The 25579-nt window shown below is 44.5% G+C and overlaps 1 protein-coding gene across 1 annotated transcript in view; it reads right to left on the reverse strand.

Annotated features, from left to right (window-relative positions):
- MTR (5-methyltetrahydrofolate-homocysteine methyltransferase) overlaps positions 1-25579 on the reverse strand; it is a 454402-nt gene that overhangs the window by 5967 nt on the left and 422856 nt on the right. The window contains exon 32 of the mRNA XM_078648574.1: positions 25264-25376. Within this exon, the coding sequence (XP_078504700.1) occupies positions 25264-25376 (113 nt within the window). The remainder of the gene's footprint in view (positions 1-25263; positions 25377-25579) is intronic.

Consider the following 25579-nt stretch of genomic DNA (forward strand, 5'->3'; position numbering starts at 1 on the left):
CCTGGCATCGTGAACCTCCTGACTTCAGGTCCAAAGGAATATTTGGTGATAAATGCAATTGGAGACACAGCAGAGGAATTGTTTTGGATGTATGCAGACAGAGGCATTGCGAACCTCAAGCTTTAGCAGCTACAAGAGGGGGTTCTTTATGGACAACACCTCTGAATTAACGCTATAAAGGAATACCCGGGTGTAAGAAATTGGGTTAATTGTTAAGGGTGTTGGAAAATCTACTGAAGCATCAACCACAATCCTTGTCAAGGTGAACCACCAAAGTCACATGATTGTACAAGACGTATTCTCTTTATTTTTCAGACATCTTAGAACATTAGTGTGAGCAATTGGTTTGTTAGTTGAGTGGGGTGTTATCCCTGCTCAAGCAACAGCCACAATGCTGTCAGGGTGAACCACTAACGTCACAAAATTAACATGTGCTTAACCCTATGGTAGCTTGGTACTAGGCAGTTAGGCTTAACTTAGAGGGACTAGGTAAAGTATTTATGCAGCACACTAACAGTAATAAAGTGAAAACACAACACAAGAAAAATCCTAAACAAATTCAGAAAAACAGAGAAAAGTCTAATGAATAAAAGGACATCACAAAGAATAAAATTCAATCAGAAGAACCCAGGTAATGAATTTTTTAAGTCTTAGTCAAAAATAGCACCTAAAAGATCAAAGCGTCAACCGAAGGTATCTGGCCACGTGAGACTAGGACAAGCCAAAAGTTAAGGCCAATAGCAATGGAGCAAGCCTTGAATACACAAGGTGGATTGGGCTAGGTCTCAGCTTACCTTTGGACTTTTGAAGAAAACTTCCTGAAAATGTAGAAATTTAGTGGACCAAAGTAGCAGGTGGTGTCCAAGAAGAAGGCGTCGTCATCGGGGAGCCGCTGGATGATGTCACAGTGAAGGTTTTTATGTTTGGACATAGTCATTTTTTTGATAGTTAAAAGTCTCCAGCGGGGTGAAGCTGTCGTCATTTTTTTGATAGTTAAAAATCTCCAGCGGGATGAAGCTGCAAGCTGTAGCCAATGAGGGATTCATGAGGCTGGATACCTTTGATGGGAGGTCCAGGTGAAAGGGATTTGCTGCTGCAGAGAAAAACAACAGCAAAATAAGGCCGACCGCCAGTACATCTTGGGTGGATCGCCTGGCTGGTAGGCCTATTGTCAGTTCTCCAGTCACTTTTTGGTAAACATTATTGTTAAGTCCTAGGTTCTTGGAGGAGCACCACTACAAGGGTGCAGGACCTGGTGGGCACCACTTGGTGTGGGTTGGGACTGACTCCAGCAGAGGCCAGGTGCAGGGTCCAAGATCCTCACACAGGACTTCAGAAAACTTGACTTTTGAATCACTTCTGGTGGTACTGGGTTCAAGCCGATGGTCCAGTTCTCCTTCAAGAAGCATTGCAGGCTTACAAGCAGCAGGGCAGTCCTCTAGTAGCAGCAGGGCAATCTTCTGGAGGTCCAAGGCAGTCCTTCTGAAGTGATCCACAGATCCAGGAGTGCACCGAGGAATTGTTCAGAGGGTCCAATATTTATACCTGGTGCCATCCTTTAAAGTGGGGGGACATCCTGGGCTACACCCACATCTAGTTCTGGAAAGTTCTTCCCTTCCCTTGCTAATGCTGGGATGACAAAAGGCTGGTGTCAGGCTCCTTTGTGTGCATTAGAGGAAATAGTCTGAAGTGTAAGTGGGCAGGAAACAGCTCTACTCCCAGCCATCAGTTCTCACCTATTACCCTCTGCCTCTCTCTCTGGCAGGAATACACAAACCTCAATGGCAGAGCAATTTACAATCATGTGATCCAGGACACCGCCAACAAGTATTAAATGTATAGGGCAATAAAATGCCAACTTTCTAAAAGTGCCATTTTCAGAATTGTGAATTAAAATTCAACTTTACCATTGAAGAAGATTTTAAATTACAATTGATTTGATGCCAAACATGATATTTCTACCTGCTCCCAATCAAAAATTGGTACCTATAAAATATAATTAGGTAACCCAATGTTAGCCAATGATGTAGTGTAGTTCCTATAGTACCCACACTGTGGGTCGGGTGGCAGACTGATTCTGTGCACCCCCACCACGTAGGTTAGCAGTGTTTTCCATTAGCTAGCTCACAGTGCCAACAGAATCTCCTTTTATCAGAGAGATTATTTTTTGGGAACCTCAGAACACAACAAACCCTGATTCCTCAGACTCGTGGAAACAATATACTACTTTTCACCCAGTCACTCGTGCGTGCTCATTTTCTTTCAGAGAGATACACGGAAGAAACAGTCGAGCGTGTTTACAATAAGAATTTATTGTACCGTTTTTCTTCTTGTGTAAAATATATGCGCTGCTACAACTGTTACACAGTAGCAGAAATATAGGATCAGCAGTACAGTGAATAAAAAGAAATAGTACAGTTCTACCATTTCGCAATAGTCATGAACAGATACATGAATAAAATGCATTTATAAAAGATAGTGCGTACTCCTATGATGCCTGTCCAGATGTACCTAAGTGTATCTAGCATGTGAGTAGGTGCGAAAGAGCCTAAGAGCCAAGAATCCAGCTATTATTTAGTCGAACTCATTACCTGAAATAGTGAGAGTATGGGACTTCGTCCTGGACTCTAATTGGACACCCCGCAAGGGATAGTCAGACCACTGTCAGCTGGAGCGATTGCATGTCGGAGCCGCAGTGTCTCTGGTCAGTGTGTCGGCGTGAAGTCTCGGTCCCTCCTTTTTACTGATAGCAAGACGTGCTGTATTTATACAGTCCATGTGCCTGTGTTCACTATTGTTTAGTATGAGGATGACATTGGAGATTAAGCCTTGTGCATGGATAGGAGCGGTGAAGCGTAAATTATTCATATGCGCCAAGGATGACGTCTTAGCAATATCGATTGGGAAGAACCCTCCCTCAGTATGGAAGTAGGTGAAAGGATTAGTCCATAAAATGCGTCAGTCCTTATAAAGTGTTTAGTCCCTATAAGGCAGTATGTCCTTATTAGGATTTATGACCTTATAAGGCTCGTTCATATGAAATGAAGGGGAGATGATGTAGAGAAGGTGTATGATGTTCCCTGGACCTATATTGGGGTACCGATATGAAATATAACAATGGAAAAGAAAGCCCTTACAGTAGTGAAAAACAAATTATGGGGTTTTTCACCACAAGGACACGTACAGGGTAAACCAAACATGCCCTACCTTTTAAATACAATGCAATAAAAATGGTTTATTTGCCAGGCTGAATTGGCAATTGAAAACTGCACTATAGGCTGCAATGGCAAGCCTGTGACATGTTTTAAACTGCTACTTTAGTGGGGGGCACAATGAGTGCTGCAGGCCCACTATAGCATTTAATTTACAGGCCCAGGGTATATGTAGTGCCACTTTGCTAGGGACTTACAAGTTAATCAAATGTGCCAATTAGGTGTAGGACAATTTTACCATGTTTAAGGGAGTAAGCACTAGCACTTTAGCACTGGTTAGCAGTGGTAAAGTGCGCAGAGTCCTAATGCCAAAACAAATGAGTTCAGAAAACAATAGGGGCGACAGCAAAAAGTTTAGAGGAACACCACACCCATGATGTCAGGTCTAAGACAGGGTCAATAGGAGAATACGCTGGAGCAAGTCAGAAAGAAGAGATGGATAGACTGTAAAAGGAAAGGAAGAAGAACTACTGAATGGACGGGTGAAAGAAAAGTTGGAAGGGTGATTGGAAGAAAGAATGGATGAGTGCGTAGGTTAGTGGGTAGATGGATGAGTGAGTGAATGGACAGTGGATAGATACATAAAAAGGAAGGCAGAGTAAACAGAAATCTGAGAGTGTGGACAGAGGGATAGATGGGTAGGTCAAAGGATGGAAATATGGGAGGATGGAGGTATGGATGTATGCCTAGAAGAGGGATGTGTGAATGGATGGATGTACTGATGTAATGGCTGAGGGATGTAATAGGGACAAATTGAATGATTGGGTGACAGAATGGAGAAGCAGTCAATATCAGCGGGAGGAAGGGTGAAAGAATTAATGGATAGATGCTTGGATGGAAGAGAAAAGGGAGGTCTTTTTAAGGAGGTTTGGGCTTGCTTACTTTCTTTGCTTTCTTGGTGTCATCAGAGCTTTGGTTCAAAGTGGGGGGTATTTTCTGGCTACTCCCTTGCATGCAAGGCAAGGCAGAAACTGGGAGTCACCTTACAGCAGCAACATTAATGAGGGAGGAAGTGTGTGAGGTGAGTGCTTAATGGGGGAGCTATTGAAATATTAAAACTTGGACAGGTTTACAAGACCTTTATCTAACCAAAGGGGTAAAGAAACATTTAAAGTGATATCAGGGGACGAATTAACACAAGACTGAAGGATAAAACAAAATACTAGCTCTCTAAATAAGACAGATATGGGGGCTAACAAAACAACATGTCAGCTGAACACCAAACCAAAGATGTTGGTTAAGTCATACATATAATGCTTGAGAAAGTCGGTGGCACACTTCCCCGAGTACTATCAGTAACTGTACGATGAACCCCATGGAAGCAATGGATTATGATATAATTCTGGATGAGGAGAAAGTTTTACAATTACCCATAAATAATGGTGAGCCACTGACACTCCAATTAGAATAGGGAATTAAAATTTCTTTAAGGAGACTAAATTCAACAAATGAACAGGGCCAGATGGATTTGTCACCTTTTCCAACAGGACAACTGTTCTTACTTGATTGGGATTTCTCACCAATTTGTTTAACCACTTTAGTATGTCAGACAATGCCACACTTATCATGCTAGAAGCAGTAGTCCCCATTATTTCTAAACTGGGTAGGGATATAACGATTTGTGGCTTATACAGAGTGACAATTCTGAGAGGGCAACACTTTTACCAAGATTATGTCTTAAAAACATGAGACTATTACAGGCCTTCCGACCAGTGCATCTTTTTTAGAAGACAGGGAGCGTAAGGTAAAATGAAAAACAGGTCCATTTCATCTGTCATGTTTGTAAATAAAGCAGGAGGATCAGATAACTTCGCTGTGGAAAAAGTGTTTGAGAGGGCGAACCGGTTTACATTAATACACACGGGATTTGACACAGAAGAACAAGTTGCTTACTTTAAGAAAAGCTCTTTTTTGTGGATACTCTTATCTCATCACAGATTCCTCACCTTTAGACTAATCCTCATGTGCTAGAATTGATCTGGGAACTTTTTATAGCAGTGCTCCCGCAAACCGCTAGGTGGCATCGTGCTGCCCCGCGTACACGTCACTCTGCCCCCGGAAGTGAAGAGCCGCATATAAGCAACACCCCTGCGTGCCAACTTCAGTTTCTTGCTAGGCTCTTTCCACACCCCTGGACGTAGAGCACAAAACAGATGTCGGTATTAGTGTGTAGATTACTAATTTGGATGCCAAAAATAGACCATTTCACAGTATGGGGATGAGGGAGTCTAGTGCGGATTCTGCAGTTAGATAGAATATCTCCCAGGAAAGAGTGTTACCAAAGTTAAATAACTTGTTCTTCTGATGGATTCTTCTAACTGCAGAGTCCTCACTTTTAGAATAGGTAGATGTGGTGCAATTGATGTAGAAAAACAAAGCTCTTTTAGCATCTAGCGGACAAAGTTTCTCTTCCTGGAATGGGTGAGGTGGGTCAAAGACAATGGAAGAGTGATGGATTGTCCAACATTAAAAACAGTTACAACTTTAGGCAGATAAAGCTGACTTGGTCGCCATATTCTGGCAAGTCCGCCTTCAACAGTTAGTTGCTGAGGTAGGGGAAGACTAGAATGACTGACCATCGAAGATGTGCTGTGACCCCCACTATACAAGATCAGGTAGTTCCTCTAGAGTGGTCTATTAGACCCTATATTGCAGTAGAATCAGCCTTTTCTGACTGAGTGTATCCCGGGCATCCTAGTGGTCAGATCGTGATGACCTCACACACCTGGTATGGAGTCATGCTTCATCATAGGGTGCTACTTGTCAAGCCAGCACTGCAATGCCTGACGTGCAAGCAGGCTCTTTTTCGGAGATCTTTTTAACGCCGCAAGAAAAGTGCATGTAAAGGGAGATGATGGGAGTGACATAAAAGGTGCAAGGGAATCCAGAAAAGCTTTAATCCGGTTAGGATCCCATGACACACTAAAATCCAGCGATGTTATCTAAGGGTTATTATGTACCCAAATAGCTATCATGTGCGAACAGTAAATGTAATGGGGTTGACATGTTTCATGCCTTATTTGCCAGAATGGTCAGACGGCATTTCTTCAGGACCTAGACATTACCTACCCTATGTATTATTTCCAGGGGTCAGTACATTTTAACTTGTACCCTCTAGAGGCTAGAGATACTGACCTGTTTCGATACAGTGGGGATGGTTCCACCTATATACATATAAGGGTGAGAAAAAAGTTTGCGTTTAATTGAATAAAGAGACCAAATGTTCAATCCCCGTGACCCTGTGTAACCTTATTCCTCCCTCCCTACAAAGGGTCACAGGGATTGAACATTGGGTCTCTTTATTCAATTAAACGTGAACTGCCTGTATAAAGGGAAGGTTTTTCGAGGGAAAGAATGAAAGTCAGATACCAATGGAAATAGCGGGATAACAAATGGCTTATGCCGATGTTAAACTTGTGTAGGGGGATTGAGGTTGAGACAGTCACGGGGATCTGATACCTGGTCTCTTTATTGAATTGAATGTGAACTGCCTGTTTGAGCTTAAAATGTTATATGCGCAAGATTGAATGCAGAGTAATGTTGCTATAGCAGTTAATGGCACAAAGTAGTAATGATATATGTTTGGTAATTCTTGATTCACAGTTACCCGTGACGAAGGGCTGACATCAGCCCGAAATGCATTGGGCACCGAATAAAAGTTTGCTGCTCTGAACTATCCTTTGTACTTTGGATTGTATTCACGAAGAGGTCCGGATGGGCACATGTCAATATGAGAAGTTTCCAAAATGCAACATGTTAGATATGTGGACCAGGAAAACGAGATACAAATTTGGCAAACAATGTGGTTAAAATTAAATGAATGGAGAACATGGTCAAATGGAGAAATAGTGGTTGGATTTGGTATCCACTTCATGCAGTGCGACTGGGAGTGGAACGTGAATTTCACGCTCCCCACAGGATTGTACTAATGACAGTGCATTCAGGGCAAGGCACAGCCCAGTTCTGCACGCAAACTGCAAAGCATAATAAAAAAATGGATTAAACAAAATAGAGTACATTGTCAGAAATACGGTGTGCATACCACCACTTCATGATGTTTCAATTTAATTGCCCCCGTTGGTTTTGCACCAAAAATAAAGTAAGACAGCATTAATGGATGCTTGAGATCAAAAACTCCACATATGGGAAAACAGCTAGTTCTAAGTAGCATTCAAGATGGTGGTAACAGGAGAAAAAACATACAGATTGGTTGTGGCCATTTAACGTGGAATAATGTTGTGGCATTTTGCGCACATGCATCGAGTCCAGATTCGTGCTCAGCGTCAGCACGGATTATTTCAGGCGCAATTAGGTGCATTATGGGCATTGTAGTGCACAGAGGTAATCTACGGAAGTCAGGTGGTTAATTTGTCGATAGGGGAAGGGGGTGGAGCATGTGAGGATTAAAATAGAGTGGTAATAGAGGGTCTATTATACAGGAGGGAACAACAACTCGAGGCGCATGCTGAGCGTTGAGCAGATTGTAGAATGAGCAGGTATGTGGGTGGATTAGAACGGGTTATAATTGACGGGTGTAAACATTTTGTGTAAAGGGCGAGTGCAATAGGAAAAGCATGAAAGTTACATCTATTTAAAATGGTTCACGCCGTTGGCCTGGGGAGGGAGGAATAAGGTTACAAAGGGTCACGGGGATTGAACATTTGGTCTCTTTATTATACATATAAGGGTGAGAAAAAAGTTTGCGTTTAATTGAATAAAGAGACCAAATGTTCAATCCCCGTGACCCTGTGTAACCTTATTCCTCACTCCCTACAAAGGGTCACAGGGATTGAACATTGGGTCTCTTTATTCAATTAAACGTGAACTGCCTGTATAAAGGGAAGGTTTTTCGAGGGAAAGAATGAAAGTCAGATACCAATGGAAATAGCGGGATAACAAATGGCTTAGGCCGATGTTAATGAATATGCTACTTACCAGTATGCATCTGTTCTTGGCATGTAGGGCTGCTAACATTTATATCTATTGCATAGATCGCCGCCTAGTGTTGGGTCCGGATGATTGCACATTGTTGTCCTGGAAGAGTCTTCGAAGTATCACGAGATAGGTGGCTCCTCCCCTGGACTACAGTGCGCATGGGCATCGACTCCATCCCCAGATTGTTTTTAGCCATTGTGGCCGAGATGGAGTGAAATAGTGTAACTGATGTCCATGCTAATGAATGAATGCAAGAAATAATCTGCAGCCGCTATGGGCACCGGGGAGGAGGGTGGGCGATATGAATGTTAGCAGCCCTACATGCCAAGAACAGATGCATACTGGTAAGTAGCATATTCAGTTCGAGGCATGTGGGCTTCTAAATTCATATCTATTGCATAGAATACATAGCAGTCCCTCCATTAACGGCGGCTGCCCGTGCCAGCTGCAGAAGTCTGAAAAAGAGTTTTGAGAACAGCCTGTCCTACAGCTGCCTGCTGCTTGGAATGCACATCTACACAGTAATGTTTGGTTAACGTGTGTGGCGTTGACCACGTGGCTGCTCTGCAAATGTCTTCCAAAGGAATCTTTCCCAGGAAAGACATGGAGGCTCCCAACTTGCGTGTGGAGTGTGCTCTGGGGGGGGACCGTTAAAGTGCGTTTAGCTTTCTGATAACAAATCTGAATACATTTAACGATCTACCTGGCTATTCCTGCCTTGGAAATTGCGTTGCCTTTGTGGTGGGCTAAGAAGGCAACAAAAAGTTGCTGTGTCTTTCTAAATTGTTGTGTTCTGTCAATGTAGTACATTAACGCCCTTTTGACGTCCAGCGTATGGAGCATTCTTTCTGCTACTGTTTCCGGTTTTGGAAAGAATGCGGGCAGTTCAATTGTCTGATTGACATGAAAGTGTGACACCACCTTTGGAAGGAACTTGGAGTTAGTGCGGAGCACAACCCTGTTTGAGTGAATTTGTATAAATGCCTCTTGTATTGTGAGCGCTTGCAGCTCACTAACACGTCTGAGAGATGTAATAGCAATGAGGAAAGCCACTTTCCATGTTAAGAACTGAATCTCACATGAATGTAGAGGCTCAAAAGGTGGGCCCATCAGCCTAGTGAGAACCACATTGAAATTCCACATAGGAGCTGGTGGGGTTCTGGGAGGAATGACTCGTTTCAGACCTTCCAGGAAGGCTTTAATGGCAGGCACCCTGAAAAGAGAGAGATGCTGCCTGTTCTGGAGGTAAGCCGCTATGGCGGATAAGTGTATCCGAATGGAAGCGTATGCTAGATTGCACTTGTAAAGATGTAACAAATAACAGATGATGTTAGGAATGGATGCATCTAGCGGGTTTATGTGATTTCTGTACAGTAAATGACAAACCGCTTCCATTTCGCAGCATAGCAAGCTCTGGTAGTGGGCTTCCTGGCCTACCTGATGATGTCCATGCATTCCGGAGGCAGGTTAAGGTAGCCAAACTCTAAGACTTCAGGAGCCAGATCGCCAGATTGAGCTGGTGCGGATCCGGATGCTGAATGTCGCCATGGTTCTGCGTCAAGAGCCTGGGTGTGAGACGCAACCTTTGATGCGGTACCACGGAGAGTTCTAGAAACGTGGTGTACCACGGTTGGCGTGCCCACGTTGGAGCAACCAGGATGAGCGTCAGCGAGTGTTGCCTTAGCTTTCTTGCCACCAGCGGAATGCAAGCTGCTGGGGGAAAAGCGTACGCAAATCTGCCTGACCAGTTCATCCATATCGCATTGCCCTGCGATTGTGGGTGAGGGAACCTGGCGGCAAAGCTTTGGCATTTTGCGTTTTCCCTTGTGGCAAACAGGTCGATCTCTGGATGACCCCACTGCTGGAAGTACGGGTGGAGTACTGATGGATGTATCTCCCACTCGTGCATTTGATGGCTGTACCTGCTGAGCAGATCCGCCATCTGATTCTCCTCGCCCGGAAGGTGTTCCGCCATGAGGAAGATGTTCCTCTGAATGGCCCACTTCCACATGCTCTGAGCCAGATGAGACAGCTGTGGAGAGTGCGTACCCCCCTGCTTCTGGATGTAGTACATGGCTGTCATGTTGTCCGTCCGGATCAACACGACTTTGTTGCACAGATGTACTTTGAAGGATTTGAGTGCCATGAAGATTGCCATCAGCTCTAGATAGTTGATGTGCATCTTTCTTTGCTGTGTCGTCCATAGGCCCTGCACCGTGTAGTGGAGCACATGAGCTCCCCATCCCTGGAGAGATGCGTCCGTTGTCAGGATGATCTGTGGCACAGGCTCTTGGAACGGTCGGCCCTTGCAAAGGTTGTGTGGATTCCACCAATGCAGAGAGGTGTACGCCCGACCGGTCACCAACACTAGGTCCTTTAACTGTCCTTGAGCCTGTGTCCACTGATTCGCCAAGCATTCTTGGAGCGGACGCATATGCAATCTCGCGTGCGGGACTATGAAGATGCAGGAGGCCATCATGCCTATCAACTGCATGAACACTCTCGCTGGGAGTGAGTGTTGCGGTCTGAACCTCTGGATGAGCGACTGGATGTTGTCGATTCTCGCTGGGTTCGGCTGAGCTGTAGCAGTCAGAGTATTTATCGTCGCGCCTAGATACTGCCGCACATGGGCTGGCTGAAGGTGCGACTTTGGATAGTTTAATGAAAACCCCAGACTGTGAAGGAGGTGAATGGTGTGGGACATGTGTGCGGCGCACTGCTGTGCCGACTTGGCTTGAATGAGCCAGTCGTCCAGGTAAGGGTAGACATGTATGGATTGTCTCCTGAGGTGCGCTGCCACGGTCGCCAGACACTTTGTGAACACCCTGGGGGCAGTGGTCACTCCGAAGGGTAGGACCTTGAACTGGTAATGCCTGTTTTGTATGGTGAACCTGAGGTACTTTCTGTGGGATGGGTGGAGTGGTATGTGGAAAGGTCCAAGGTTGCGAGGAAGTCTCCCTGGTTTAACAATGGAAGAACCTGCTGTAGTGTTAACATGTGAAAGTGTTCTGAGAGTATGTACAGGTTGAGGGGGCGTAGGTCTAAAATGGGCCTGAGCGAGCCGTCCTTCTTTGGGATTAAGAAGTACAGGGAATAAACCCCTGTGCCTTCTTCCTCCACCGGCACGAGCTCTATTGCGCCTTTTTGCAGCATCGCAAGGACTTCTTGCTGCAATAAGTGCAAGTGCTCTGCTGACATAGGACGTTGTCTTGGGGGTATGTTGGGTGGAGTGGACGTCAACTCTAGACAATATCCGAACTGGATAAGTTTCCTTACCCACCTGTCTGTGGTGATGGACTCCCAGACTGGCAGGAACTGCTGGAGTCTCCCCCCGACGGGTGTTAGATGGTCGGGGGGCAGTGACAGAGAGTCACTGTTTGTTGGCAGCAGAGGAACCGGAACTGTTGTTGCCTCTGCCTCTGCCCTTGGCGCTGTTTCCTCTGTAACCTCCTCTACCCTGTTTGGGGTAGGAGGACTGTGCGCCTCCTCTATTGAATTGCGTCTGCTGTGCCAAGTGTCCTCTGGTAACACCTCGTGAACCTGAGCGACGAAAAGTGTTCCCCCTACATTGCTGAGATTGAAGCGCACCCATGGATTTAGCTGTCTCAGTATCTTTTTTGATCTTCTCGAGGGTGGTGTCAACCTCCGGGCCAAACAGTCTGTCTGGGTTAACGGGCTGGTTGAGTATGGTTGTCTGGATCTCTGGCTTGAACCCAGAGATGCGGAGCCATGCTTGACGCCTCAACATGACACTAGTGTTGATCGCCCGTGCTGCAGTATCTGCAACATCGAGCGCACATTTGATTGCAGCGTTGGAAATGAGCTTGCCCTCCTGTATTAGCATCTCAGCTCCTTCTTTAAACTTGTCTGGAAGGTGTTGTAATAGCTGCTCTAAAGTGTCATAGTGTGCCCTATCATATCTAGCCAACAGGGCTTGTGTGTTAGCTATGCGCCAGATGTTGGCTGCTTGAGCAGCCACCCTTTTCCCCGATGCCTCCAGCACTTTTGACTCCTTGTCTGGGGGAGGAGCTTCACCCGTGGTCTGTGAATTCGCCCTCTTGCGGGCATTGGAGACCACCAAAGATCCAGAGGCAACTGGCCCCGTATATAAGTTGGGTCTCCAGGTGCTAGTCTGTATTTCTTTTCTATCCGGGGGTTCACCACCCTTGCCCTTGTGGGTTCTTTGAAAATGTCTGTGGCATGCTTGAGAACCCCTTTGAGCATAGGAAGTGTCTTCACAGTCTTTTCTGATGCAAAGAAAGTGTCAAACAAAAAGTCAACTTCCACAGGGTCGGCATGCAGTTCCACCTTATGGTTTGTAGCCGCCCTTTCAATTAAGGCATTAAATGCCGCAGAGTCTTCTGTTGGAGAAGTTTTTACACCAAAAACCTGTGGGTCATGTACCACTTGTTGGTCACCCTGGTCCCCAGAGTCCACCCATGAGTCCTGCTGCTCATCAGGGTCAGTATTGTTTGGAAAGTTCTACTCTTCATCCTGTTCACCTTCATCTCCCTCTGAGCAAGTGGGTGAAGGTGTTGGACTCCTCCTAGGTCTTTGAGGGATGGGTTCAACGAGTTCTGGTGTGTCTGGCGCTGGCCTCTTCTTCTTTAGAGGTATGACAAACGACTCCACAGGCTTGGAAGTAATTTTCCTCTTGTGGAGCGTTAATATTCCTGTGTCGGCGTCGATATAATGTTCCGACTGCTCTTCTAGTGAAGGTTGTCGATCGAAACGTCCACGTTCTTGCGTTTTCCCCGACCCTTCTGTGTCCTGTGGCACCGATCGGGGTGCAAAGGCCTTCGGCGCCACCTTCGGCGGTAGAGTATAAAGTATCGGCGTCGAAGCCTTCTTCGGTGGGGCTATCGACTGTGGTACCGAGGGCGTTTTCGGCTCCGACGTCAACCCCTTTTCCCGTATCCGCTTAAGGGAGTCTGCTACCTGCTTCGTAAAAGAAGCGGATGGTTTTGTCGATCCGACCGATGACCTTGGTCCACCCACAGGGGAAGATCCGACCGTCGACTCTCCCTCGACGACTGCACTCCGGCTTCCTGCTACAGGTGTAGGCGTCGACGCCGCAGGCTTCGGATCGACAGCTTTTTCTTTTATTGTCGGGGCTCCAGACTTTGGCTCGGTGCCCTTCGCGGACTTCGATTCGACTGCCCGTTTGCCTGTTGGTGCGGCAGTCGTGGCCGAAGGCGTTTCGACAGTCTTCCTCGACTTCGACTTGACCACTTTGCTAGACACTTGCTCGACGACCTTCTTCGAGCTGGGCTCCTTGACCCCTTTCGGTACCTTAGCCTGTTCGACAGCCTTCTTCGGCTTCGAAGTCTCCGAGGATGACGGCGCCGATGGTGTCGCAGACGTCTTCGGTTTCGATGGTGTGTCGGCCATCTTTGTTGTTTTCGATTCCGATGTTTTTAGTTTCGGTTTCGATTTAGGTAATGGAGGCTCCGCTAGTATGTCTGTAGCCGGGCCAGAAGGCGGGGCCGAGGATTGAGGTGTAGGGTCGTGGGTAAGGCCGTGTGGCGATCCCGTGACCTGAGCCATAGTAATTGTACGTACGGGCCATAGCTCTTCCTCCGAGCTATCTTCCATGGCCCCATAAGCTTCCTCGTCGTCCCCTACCTCTTCGACGTATTCGTCTAGGTCTTGGCCCTCGACAGGTTCCCCGTAGTCGGCCTCGACCTCCGCCGATGTAGGTGAGATCTGCAGGTGAAGCTCTTGCTCGTCTGCTTCGGGGTCTACGAAGATGTCGACTGGCGCCGGTGCCGATCGTTGGGCCTCGAGGCGTGCTATGCGCCGAAGCTTGAGCGTCTTCTTCGTCCTGAACTTCGAACAGGCCATACAGTTGGCCTCGTTGTGGTCCGGCGACAGGCACTTGTTGCATACCGGATGCACGTCGATGTGTGGGTACTTTGAACCGCACACGGGGCAGTACTTGAACGGACTTCGTTCCATCGCAGGGTCGTCGGGGTCTTGCTGCGTCGACAGGGCCTCGATGACCGAAGAGTCACCCGACTCCTCAGATATCCGACTCGAAGAGTTGGAGTACACACGAGACCGAACGCGAACAATACCGACGAATTAAAGAAGGCCTTTTGGCCTTAAAGAAATTGTTTTATCGATTCCGAACAGGAGACGTCGAAATCACATCCGAACCCAATGGCGGAAAAAAACAATCTGGGGATGGAGTCGATGCCCATGCGCACTGTAGTCCAGGGGAGGAGCCACCTATCTCGTGATACTTCGAAGACTCTTCCAGGACAACAATGTGCAATCATCCGGACCCAACACTAGGCGGCGATCTATGCAATAGATATGAATTTAGCAGCCCACATGCCTCGAACACTTGTGTCAAGGGATTGAGTTTGAGAAGGTCACGGGGATCTGATACCTGGTCTCTTTATTGAATTGAATGTGAACTGCCTGTTTGAGCTTAAAATTTTATATGCGCAAGATTGAATGCAGAGTAATGTTGCTATAGCAGTTAATGGCACAAAGTAGTAATGATATATTTTTGGTAATTGTTGATTCACAGTTACCCCTGACGAAGGACTGACATCAGCCCGAAATGCATTGGGTTCCGAATCAAAGTTTGCTGCTCTGAACTATCATTTGTACTTTGGATTGTATTCACGAAGAGGTCCGGATGGGCACACGTCAATATGAGAAGTTATCAAAATCCAACATGTTAGATATGTGGATCAGGAAAACAAGATAAAAATTTGGCAAACATTGTGGTTAAAATTAAATGAATGGAGAACATGGTCAAATGGAGAAATTGTGGTTGAATTTGGTATCCACTTCATGCAGTGCGACTAGGAGTGGAACGTGAATTTCACGCCCCCCACAGGATTGTGTGCCTGGAAGGACATACTAAAGTCTTTTTGCAGCTGCTCCAGCTGGAGGGTCAGGGCACTATGCCGAATGGGTGGTAGTGGTAATGTCTACCATTGCCACAGAGGGGACAAAAACTGTCTCCGCAGAGCAGACAAACCAGGGAACACGCTGTGGGCTTGCTATCCTTGAATCGTTCAAGGGCCAAATCTGCTTTCTAAACAAACAAACAGGAGCAGTCAAAGGGCATGTCCATTAAGGAGGATTGAATATCCCGGAGAAGTCTTTAACCTCATCTAGGTGTGATAACTGAGTGGCACACTGGTACTGATTATCTGGTCGAGGCACTTGTTTGTGTCCAGCCCACAGTAGATCACAAAGTTTGCTGCACTGCACTTGTCTTCAATCGCTTGATTGAGAGGGACTCTGTGGACTTCAGGCACAGCAAGTAAAGCTTGGGCTACTGTGTCCCAAAGTGGAGGCGCAAGAGACAGCTAGCCTTGGCGGAGCGCAAGGCAAGGCCGGAAGAGCAAATCATGCTCTTGGCGAATGCCTCAAAGTGCTTTGATTCACAATCCAGGAGGGGGTTGGGAAGGCATTCAGATTAATCTCGCCAGTTAAGGCCTGTATCACCAAGCCCTCAGGTGTCAGATGTTGAGTCAAAAAAGCTGGGTCATCTAGGGCGCAGCGATAGCGCCAAGCTATTTGTCTTTCACTGATGATCTAGAGCATTGCTTTACGAATGCAGCTAGCAGGGCATTTGTTAGGGCCTCGTTCAAAGGAAGTATAGATTCAGTATGTGTCTTGCCGGTTTATTAAGGCCTTTGTTTATCTTACCTCCATTGTTGATAGTTGTACATCAATATTCTCAGCTGCTCTCCGCATTATGACTGCAAAGTCGGCACTGTGCTGAGTAAAACACATAGGATGATGGACGGAATGTTGCACAATGGCGAAACATTCATCCCCAGTCACAGATCTGGGTTTAATCCATCGTTATTTTGCTCACCAAGCCACCCCAGTTCAGACATGGCCATATGCAAATCAGTCATGACCCTGTGCCTCATGGGAACAGTCCAGCCCGAACTGCCAAGCCATGTCTTTCCTGGACCGGAATCAAGCATCCTAGGACCGGTTTCTGGCAATCAGCCGTCTTCAGCCAGGATAGCTTGACTCCAGTGGCTTAGTGAGCAAGGAACCCACGTCTGGGCATACCCTTCCCACATAGGGTGAACAGCAAAACACACAAGATGATGGACGGAATGTTGCACAATGGCGAAATATTCACCCCCAGTCACAGATCTGGGTTTAATCCATCGTTATTTTGCTCATAAAGCCACCCCAGTTCAGACATGGGCATATGCAAATCAGTCAAGACCCTGTGCCTCATGGGAACAGTCCAGCCCGAACTGCCAAACCATGTCTTTACTGGACCGGAATCAAGCATCCTAGGACCGGTTTCTGGCTATCAGCCGTCTTCAGCCAGGATAGCTTGACTCCAGTGGCTTAGTGAGCAAGGGACCCACGTCTGGGCATACCCTTCCAACATAGGGTGACTGGGTGTGAGTGTTTGATTGGGTCAGATGCTCCGTCCATCGCCACCCCCTTTTGTACCACTTTGTTCGCCATAAGTTGGCAGGGTATGCTCAGACCTGAGTCCCTTGCTCACTTGGCCACTGGATTCAAGCAAGCCGGGCTGAAGACGGCTGAAATGCCAGAAACGGGTCCTCGGAAGCTTGTTTCCGGTCCAGTGAAGGCATGGCTTGGCAGTTCGGATTGGACTGTTCCCATGAGGCACAGGGTCAGACTGATTTGCATATGGCCATGTCTGAACTGGGGTGGCAGAGTGGGCTAAAGAACGGTGATGGATTAAACCCAGATCTGTTGACTGGGTGTGAGTGTTTGATTGGTTCAGATGCTCCGTCCATCACCACCCCCTTTTGTACCGCTTTTGTTCGCCATAGGTTGGCAGGGTATGTCAGACGTGAGTCTCTTGCTCACTTTACCTCTGGATTCAAGCAAGCCTGGCTGAAGACGGCTGTAATGCCAGAAACCGGTCCTAGGAAGCTTGTTTCCGGTCCAGGGAAGGCATGGCTTGGCGGTTCGGGCTGGACTGTTCCCATGAGGCACAGGGTCAGACTGATTTGCATATGGCCATGTCTGAAATGGGGTGGCAGAGTGGGCTAAATAACGGTGATGGATTAAACCCAGATATGTTAAATGGGTGTGAGTGTTTGATTGGTTCAGATGCTCCGTCCATCACCACCCCCTTTTGTACCGCTTTGTTCGCCATAAGTTGGCAGGGTATGCTCAGACGTGAGTCCCTTGCTCACTTTGCCACTGGATTCAAGCAAGCCTGGCTGAAGACGGCCGTAATGCCAGAAACCGGTCCTAGGAAGCTTGTTTCCGGTCCAGGAAAGGCATGGCTTGGCGGTTCGGGCTGGACTGTTCCCATGAGGCACAGGGAGGGTCAGACTGATTTGCATATGGCCATGTCTGAACTGGGGTGGCAGAAGGCTGTAGCCCAGTGGGTCAGGGCGCGGCCTTGGTCGAGTTCAAGACTAGTCAAGCTCGGTAGTCAAAGGGCATGACGGTCTGAGCCTTCTACGGCGACGGCATCAACCTCAATGCATGATGGTCCAACGCAGGCACCAGAACCAAAGTCAGCACCGAAACCAGTGCAAAATTCGAAGGGGATTGAAGAATCCAGCTAGCACAGAAGACAAACCCTCAGCGGACATTCGGCCAGAGGAACTTGCGGTTCCTTGTGTCTTTTAAGAACGACAGAAGGAGCCAGTTGGGAGCCAACAAGGTGCAACATGGTCTTGTGGAAGGCCTCAATCTGTTGCAGCATAGCCAATTAACACAGAAACTTGGCTGAATCAGGACGAGACTCGTAATACGGTGCAAAGGTGTTCAACATCAGAGGCTTGGTGACACTACTGCAACTCCTCTGGAGATCAAGAGTAGCATAAAGGGGCGAGCCCTGCTTGATCTTCTTATGCTTCTCTTTTGACTTACACAATGACTTCAACTGCGATGATGACTTGCGGCAGGAATGACTTTAGGAACGGGAATGGGACCTTCCTTTCAACCTCAACTGGTCATGGCGCGGTGTCTTTAGACATTTGGCAACATAAAGCTTCACATCACAGTCCCATATAGCCTGAAAATTCATCTCAGTTCAGTCGTTGCAGGCCCTGGAATTGTGTTCCGACACCAAAGGCATAACGCATGAGGATCCAGCAAAGCCATTAGTTAGTGAAATTCCTTTCAAGGGTTGAAACCTGTAGTTTTGGGAGGTGACATTGTTCCCTTGCACACTGGATTTAGGGTCATTTAAAAAAAAAGAAAGTCTCACCAAAGATAAAGGAGTAGCTGCGGATCAGAGTCTGATAGCACAGAAAGAAAGGAACTGATGTCAACTAACAGGGGTGGCGTATTTATGCGGTTCTGCATGTAACTTCTGGAATGGAACAATGGTGTTGCGGAGCCGCATTACACCATCTATTGGCACAGAGTGGTACTGTTGAAAAGTTTCCATATCAAGCCTGACAAAATATTCAACGTGTGAGGAATATGGGGTTAGAAGTAGGCATCAGATTTTTTATTACAACGAATGGGCTTTAGAATCTGGAAAGGGAAACGGTGACGAGTTAAAAGTACTCACAAATAAGACACAAGGCAGTTGAATGAACACATCAAGGAATGTGGACAAAAACTACAACTATAACTGAGGGTTGCAGATTGGGGAAACGGGTAGGTTAAATAAACTGCAATATTAAGTGAGTCTACAAGTGAACAATCTTGCAAATACCATACAGGTGCTATTACAGACCAGTCAAATGTAAAAAAAATGGCTAAGACATGCCTCATCTCTCCTCAACAGATGCAGGAGAAAGGGCAACATATCTCATATATGATGCATCTTCTCTACAATTACTACATCTTGGAAAATAACTCCCGTTATAAATAACAATGATACTGTGGGGTGACTGGTTTATATGACCAAACTTTATAATATTTATCCTCCCATTTGCTGACACAAACCTACAACACTCTCCAAAGAGGAGACTCAGAATGTTTGTTTCTAGCTGTCTAATTAGAGCTTCAGGTTGGATGGAACATACCGAGAAAGCATAACAGAGAGTTTGTATTAGACACTATGAAAATTTTTATATGTAGAGAAACTATTGCATTCACTCTCCCAAAACATCTAGAGAAGCATCAGCCTCGAGCATAAACAGAAACTAAGCTGTGGGAGGGAAGCAGCCTTTGCTACAAAGTTTTTACCTTGTAGTACATTTTACATGTATTTGTTACATCGTAAAAACTGTTGGCATTCAAATCTTTACCACGCAAGACAAAACCACGCATTTGAGGGTAATTAAAAAGAGGGCCTGTGCCCCCCCCTCCATTCTAAAATGTTCAAATAGTATCAAACCTGTAAAAGAAAAAGGCAATAAATTAAATATATCAAAATGTATTGTATAATTTAAGCGGTTGTGATTTCTCCTTCAAGGTGCAGAACAAGGACAGACTGGCCGTACCGGGCATTTCCCAGAGAGGCTGGAAGGGTTGTGGGCCGGTTTCATAGAAGTGCAGTAGTTTTAAAAGCACTGCAAAGTTTCTTGTATATTCAGCATGTTTGGGCAACAATTGTTTTTTGTGTCAATTTAACTCTGGTGATTAATGTACCTGCTGGACAGACATGAGAGTATTGTCTAGTGGCAGTTTTGACTAATTTAAGGTAGCGCAGAAGGTTAATATGCCTGCTGCAGAGAAGGTGTACCATGCATATCAAAGAACAATATGTGCATAGCTCACTAGGTTACTACTTTTGTCACGGAGATTCTTTTGTTACTGTGCAGTTCATAATTTACAATCGTAATCTGGCACTGTGAGCTATGAACTACCATCAAAGAGCTGAATGCAAGCTGCATGGTACTGGTTAGAAAGTTATGTTTTCCCAGTCTTTCATGATCCTGATGTTCCTGAAAAAAACACTTGTTTGGGCAGAACTGAATTTTTGTAATTAAAGTCAATCCTTACCACTGTTTTATGTTCTGAATCCCGAGTTTGTGCTTCTCCAGACCAAGCACTCTTAAAAAAGAGCCTACAGGTATGCATGGGAATTCTACACCTTGATGTCCTCTATGCCTTATGAAAAATGTTCTATACACTTAATTACACATGCATGATTCATTGTCTCTGTAGGAGTGTGTGATGTAAAGTGCTACGACAACCTACACTGATATGAGAGTTGCTATAAAACAAATAACATACATGAGCGAGGGGCTAAGGAAAGATTAGAGGTGCTGTTGGAGGGTAATAGTGAGGGAATCATTGAAGCACCTAAATAAAGATTGCCATATCCTGGTGCAAAGTACGGTCATTTGCTATACTTTAAAAGGTAATACAAATAAATATACAAAGACAAATGAGTTTTAGGATGCACCATTTTCCCCCACATTTTCTTAGGGGAAGAACCCCCCAAAACCACCCTTTGTAGTGGTCAGTCTCGCTCGCTGCACTCACTATGTACGGTACGGGGCTGGTCTGACAAAATTTGCCAGGGAATGTTTGGGTTCCCAATCCAGCCCTGGAGTGGAAAACGCTTTCTGCCACATCATGCTACACAAACTTCACTCCCATTCGCAGAAGATGTCCTATTGACTAAATCCCATGAGTGAAACAACTCTAAAAGATGGCAAACTATAAAAAAAAAACTTTAGCTAATTCCTCACGATAGAAAGAGAAGACCAGGAAACAATCACTTCAATCATTTTTGGGTCCTTCTGTACTCAAGGGGCTAAAATGACAAAACCTACAAATTCCACTGGAATAATATGGAATATATTTTTTCCAGTTGATTACTACAAGCTATGGGATCATAGATGCTGAAAAATTGCTGTCACATATGCAGTATGCATAAAACATCAAATATTAGAGGAAAACCCTCAAGACTTAATGTGATTTAAAAAAAAACAAAGGCAGCGGGGAGTGCCATAGTTAGAAAGGCACAACTTGGTATTCATAGAGACCGCATTTCACAGACAATACGGTCTTCCACTCCACCCCCTCCATATTCCTTGAAGACACTAAACTCCCACGAGATCCATCTAGGGCTAAGGATACTTGTTTTTTTTATCATTACTTTTTCAAGAGCCTATGATTAACACAAAAACATAACTCATCTTACTTTTCAAGTATATGAAACAACAGACAATACCGGGGGGACTGAGAGTGTTGAAAAAAGTAATTTGCTAAAAGTTAACTAAAGCACTTACAAAGGTATGTTTTTTCTGCTTCCATAAAAGTAGACACTCTGCTTCATGCTAAATGATCAGTGGTAAAGTGATCTATCTAGAGGGCAAATTCTTTGTGTTGTAGCAGGGTATTTGCCTTCCCTTTGTTGAACAAGTCTGCAGAGTCCTTGTATACTTCTGAATTTACCAGCATGTCTTTGGTGCTGGAGTGATTGATTCTATAAGGCGCGAGTGAATAAGACATTTACATGAACTTCTTAGAAGGCAAGGTGACCGTTCATGTGACACACTAAAAAAGAATTTAGTGTGTTGAAATAAAACCTTTAACATTTTTCTAGTTCTAGGTTATGCAAACTAGAATGTCTAGAAACAGTAAAACAGATATGTCTACGACATCTTTGAAGCGACTGATCAAAAAGGCTTTTATTAACCCAGATAAGAAGTTAATCTCTCTGAAGCAAATGCAAGATGAAAGCAACTCTTTGGGCATCGCAGCACTACCCTGCAGATACAGTACTACTAAGGGAATAAGAGCAGAGAAACTCTGTCCATCCCATGGCACTCACACGCCATGATGTTTATGTTTCCAACAGAAAGGTTTAAGGGAACATTGGATAATGTTAATGAAAAGCCAGGATTTCAGAACCATCATGGACTAAACTGTGCACCTTGAATGGAATTTTCAGAGGTGAACACAGCTACAAAAGGTGAGTGAATGCAACGGGGAACAGCGTTTACAATGCAACTTTTACAACGCAGTACCTTTACGACGCAACCATTACAACGCAACTTTTACAACGACTTGCGCTGGGGGCGCTCTAGGATAGGGAATAGTTTTAATTTACTATCCAACACCTTCCCTACTATCCACGGGGACTAGAGTTGGAATAGTAAATTAAACTATTCACTATCCAGTGCCCCCCAACGCCAGTCGTTGTAACGACTTGCGTTGTAAAACTTGCGTCGTAAAGGCATGCGTTGTAAAAGCATGCGTTGTAACGACGTACATCCGAATGCAACAGGTAGTAAATTTCACTGTAGTTAAAGGGATTGATAATCCCACTAATCTAATAACAAATGTGTACCTATCTGGATACTGAACTTTTTTGCAGGCATCAGAGCTACTTATTTGCCGAAGAGCTACCTGCCTTGTTTTCGTTCCAATTGGATTACAGGCCTTTTAAAGAAACAGTCTTACACTCCACCAGACATTATACCTAGGGCCCTTCAAGACATTCAGCTTAATACTGTGTGCCTTGAGACAACCTTGATCTGACCCAAAGTGCATGTAAGCCATATAAGAATCTTCATGAATCCTAGAGCTGTTGATTCTAGGTGAAGTGATAGAAGCAGAGCTGGAACTGTAAAAAGGACCACAGGTGTTGGTTTTGGAACTAAAACCAAACTGGACCGTTATTTGGTCACAGGTTGCAAAGCAAAATGTGTGGCGTCAACATAAATGAAAAGCGACAAATGATTTTCAAACCAGTCACTGTTCTAGCCTGAAATCCAACCAATCACACTAGTTTTAAAAAAAAAACATAATATGATCGGACAGCATGAGCAACCGGTAGATGCATGAAGTTATTTTGGCTCAAAGAGCCTGTATGGAAAAAAAAGATAAGAGTCCAAAATTTGCTACTGCAATGATCTGAGCAATATGCACTCCAGCTTTGGCAGTGGTTCTCAAAGTATTTTTTATAGCTTAAGGATCCTCAACTGTAGGTCTCCAATGATTTGGTTTTTTTAAATTGTCTTAAGAAACTGCACAAAGGAAGTCATTTTCCACTAGACAGTCATTCGACAAAAATATTGCCGAATATTTTTAACATAGAAACTTGAATAAGTGTGCTTTGCTAATACTTATTACAAAGTTCAACTGCCTAAACCTATAAATTAGTTACATATATTGTAGACCAATTCATTCCTCTTCTTATATACAGCCTTGAATACATTGCAAAAAATATATATATCCTGAGCTAAGAGCAACACATAAAGTTCGTCAATTCAATCACAAGTCGAGTAGTCTTCGTCTCTTCATTTATTCAAATATAGATCTTCTCAAAACAGTCTAGCCGACTGTTTTGAGAAGATCTATATTTGAATAAATGAAGAGACGAAGATTACTCGACTTGTGATTGAATTGATGAACTTTATGTGTTGCTCTTAGCTCAGGATATATTTTGTTTTTGTATTATACATGGTACCGATTCTTCATTACCAGTTTGGCTGTTGGTGGATGGCCATCACCTTATCCTTTGAGCTTGCCATATTGTATATATAGATTTTTGTCACAACTCAGCGCAACTATCACCCAGCCATCTGACCTTGTGTGTACTTGAATGCATTGCAGTAAGATGATCCATTTTATTTATGTATTATTGTTATATCAGACTTTTCTCACATCTTAATTTTCTTACACCTTAACACTGTTGTGTGTGCTTAATTCTTGCACCCCCAGCGGCCCTGGTCGGTTTAAGCCTTGAGTTCTACAAAGCTACCAGAAGCGGGATGCCAAGGATATCTTAATGATCTTTTGGAACTATGTCTTGGGGGTGCCTCTGATCTAGAATGACAGATTATTACACCTGGTAACTTTCTTTATTTAGCCAGTGATTTCCTAACATCTGAAAAGTGGCTCCACGCCAATAGAATTTAAATAAATAAACCACAATATTGACAAAGCAGTGCTTTAGACTAAAACAATAGAATAAAAAACAGTTTCAAAGGAAATCATTTGCGAGTAGATTCAGGATCTCTCATTGCACAGAGAGGGTAGTGCCTAACTGGTACTCTGTTGTGTGTTATATACATAAAAATGAAATATTTGGCACTAAACTGCAGGTACATGTATTTTTTGTAGAATTTGTTGGGAAAGGTGCACTAGGTCCCTTGTAGTCTACTGGGCAAACATCCCTTTTTGTTGCTTTACATTTTAAATGTGTTAAGGGTTGTGTGTGAGCTGAACGATTATCTTCTTTCTAGCAGCTGAACTATATTTGGGCCACCAAGGAAGAGACTCCTGGGTGATGGATTAGTGTTAATGGACACAGGTCAACTCTCAACACCTTTGAGTCTTCCTCTCCTGGTTGAATGAAGAGAAGGTGGAGGGACCATGTATGGGTCAAATATATCAAAAGGTAGATATCTCTAAGCATGTTGGTCATGTAAGGTTTAACCAGCATATTAGGAGGATACATGGTGAGAAATCCCCAAAGCGTGGAATTACTACAACATGTGAAAGACAGGAGAATGCAAATCTCTTACAAAGTCCCAAAGTACTTATGTCAGGTGCTGTAAAAGGAAAAACAGAGGAACAAATAACAGACGGTTCCAACGCATAAACTTGCTCCTTAAGATAGCTGTGCAAGTGGTGCATTTCATGCCGATTTTAATATTTTGAAATCACTGACTGGGCTCTGTTCACTTTACATATTTTGGGGAAGGTTGTAAATAATAAAACAAAATGTATGTCTGTCTCAGCATAATGCAATTAATGACATGGGATCTTACTTAGAGTTTAGCGAATGGGACGCTACATCAAAATGTGTCATATCTCATCTGCTGTATTACAAGGCCATTTGTCATAAGGCACCTGAAATAGGGGGGACAGGATATCTGCCATGTTTGTAACACAATATACTGCCTGCCAATCTCTAAATAAAGCCCATAGCTTCTATATCCTTTACTTGAGGAAAAAGTATTAGATTGTGTAATGGTGTTAATGCAATGTGTAAAGACTTGTCGATTTGGTCATATACAGTTATTTTACGTAGCCAGAGCATACATTGTCAGCTATTACACACCTTGTTGAAGTTACCCATAAGATTTTTTTTTTCGTTTGGTTACATAAATAGATAGAATATCAGTGCTGAACAAAGTGCAATATTTGGGGTTCGTCGGAGAATAGTGGGCTACAGAGGTATTAGTACATCACCGACAAAATATATTAACATGTAGCTAGAAGTAGCTATGTTTTTAGATTACTAATTTATGTGGAAGACAATTACCTGATCCTTTGAAATTTTACCAACAGCAAAGTATTTGGACTTTGGGTTGGAGAAATAGAGACCAGATACTGCAGCAGCCGGTGTCATTGCCAGGGACTCCGTTAACACAATGCCTATAAAAGATGATGGAAAGGAGACTGGTGAGGGTACAACAAAACATTTCAGATATTTAATGCATGAAATGTATGGAAATTATATACATTTTGCTAGATATGCAACAAAGTGAATTTCAGCTGAATGTGAATAGTGACCTGAGGAACATATGACTTATGTTTAGTAACCATATTTTGGATTCATACATTCCTCTGCAGAGTCA

Source organism: Lissotriton helveticus, chromosome 6, assembly GCF_964261635.1.
Source record: "Lissotriton helveticus chromosome 6, aLisHel1.1, whole genome shotgun sequence".
In the NCBI taxonomy this organism is placed as follows: Eukaryota; Metazoa; Chordata; class Amphibia; order Caudata; family Salamandridae; genus Lissotriton; species Lissotriton helveticus.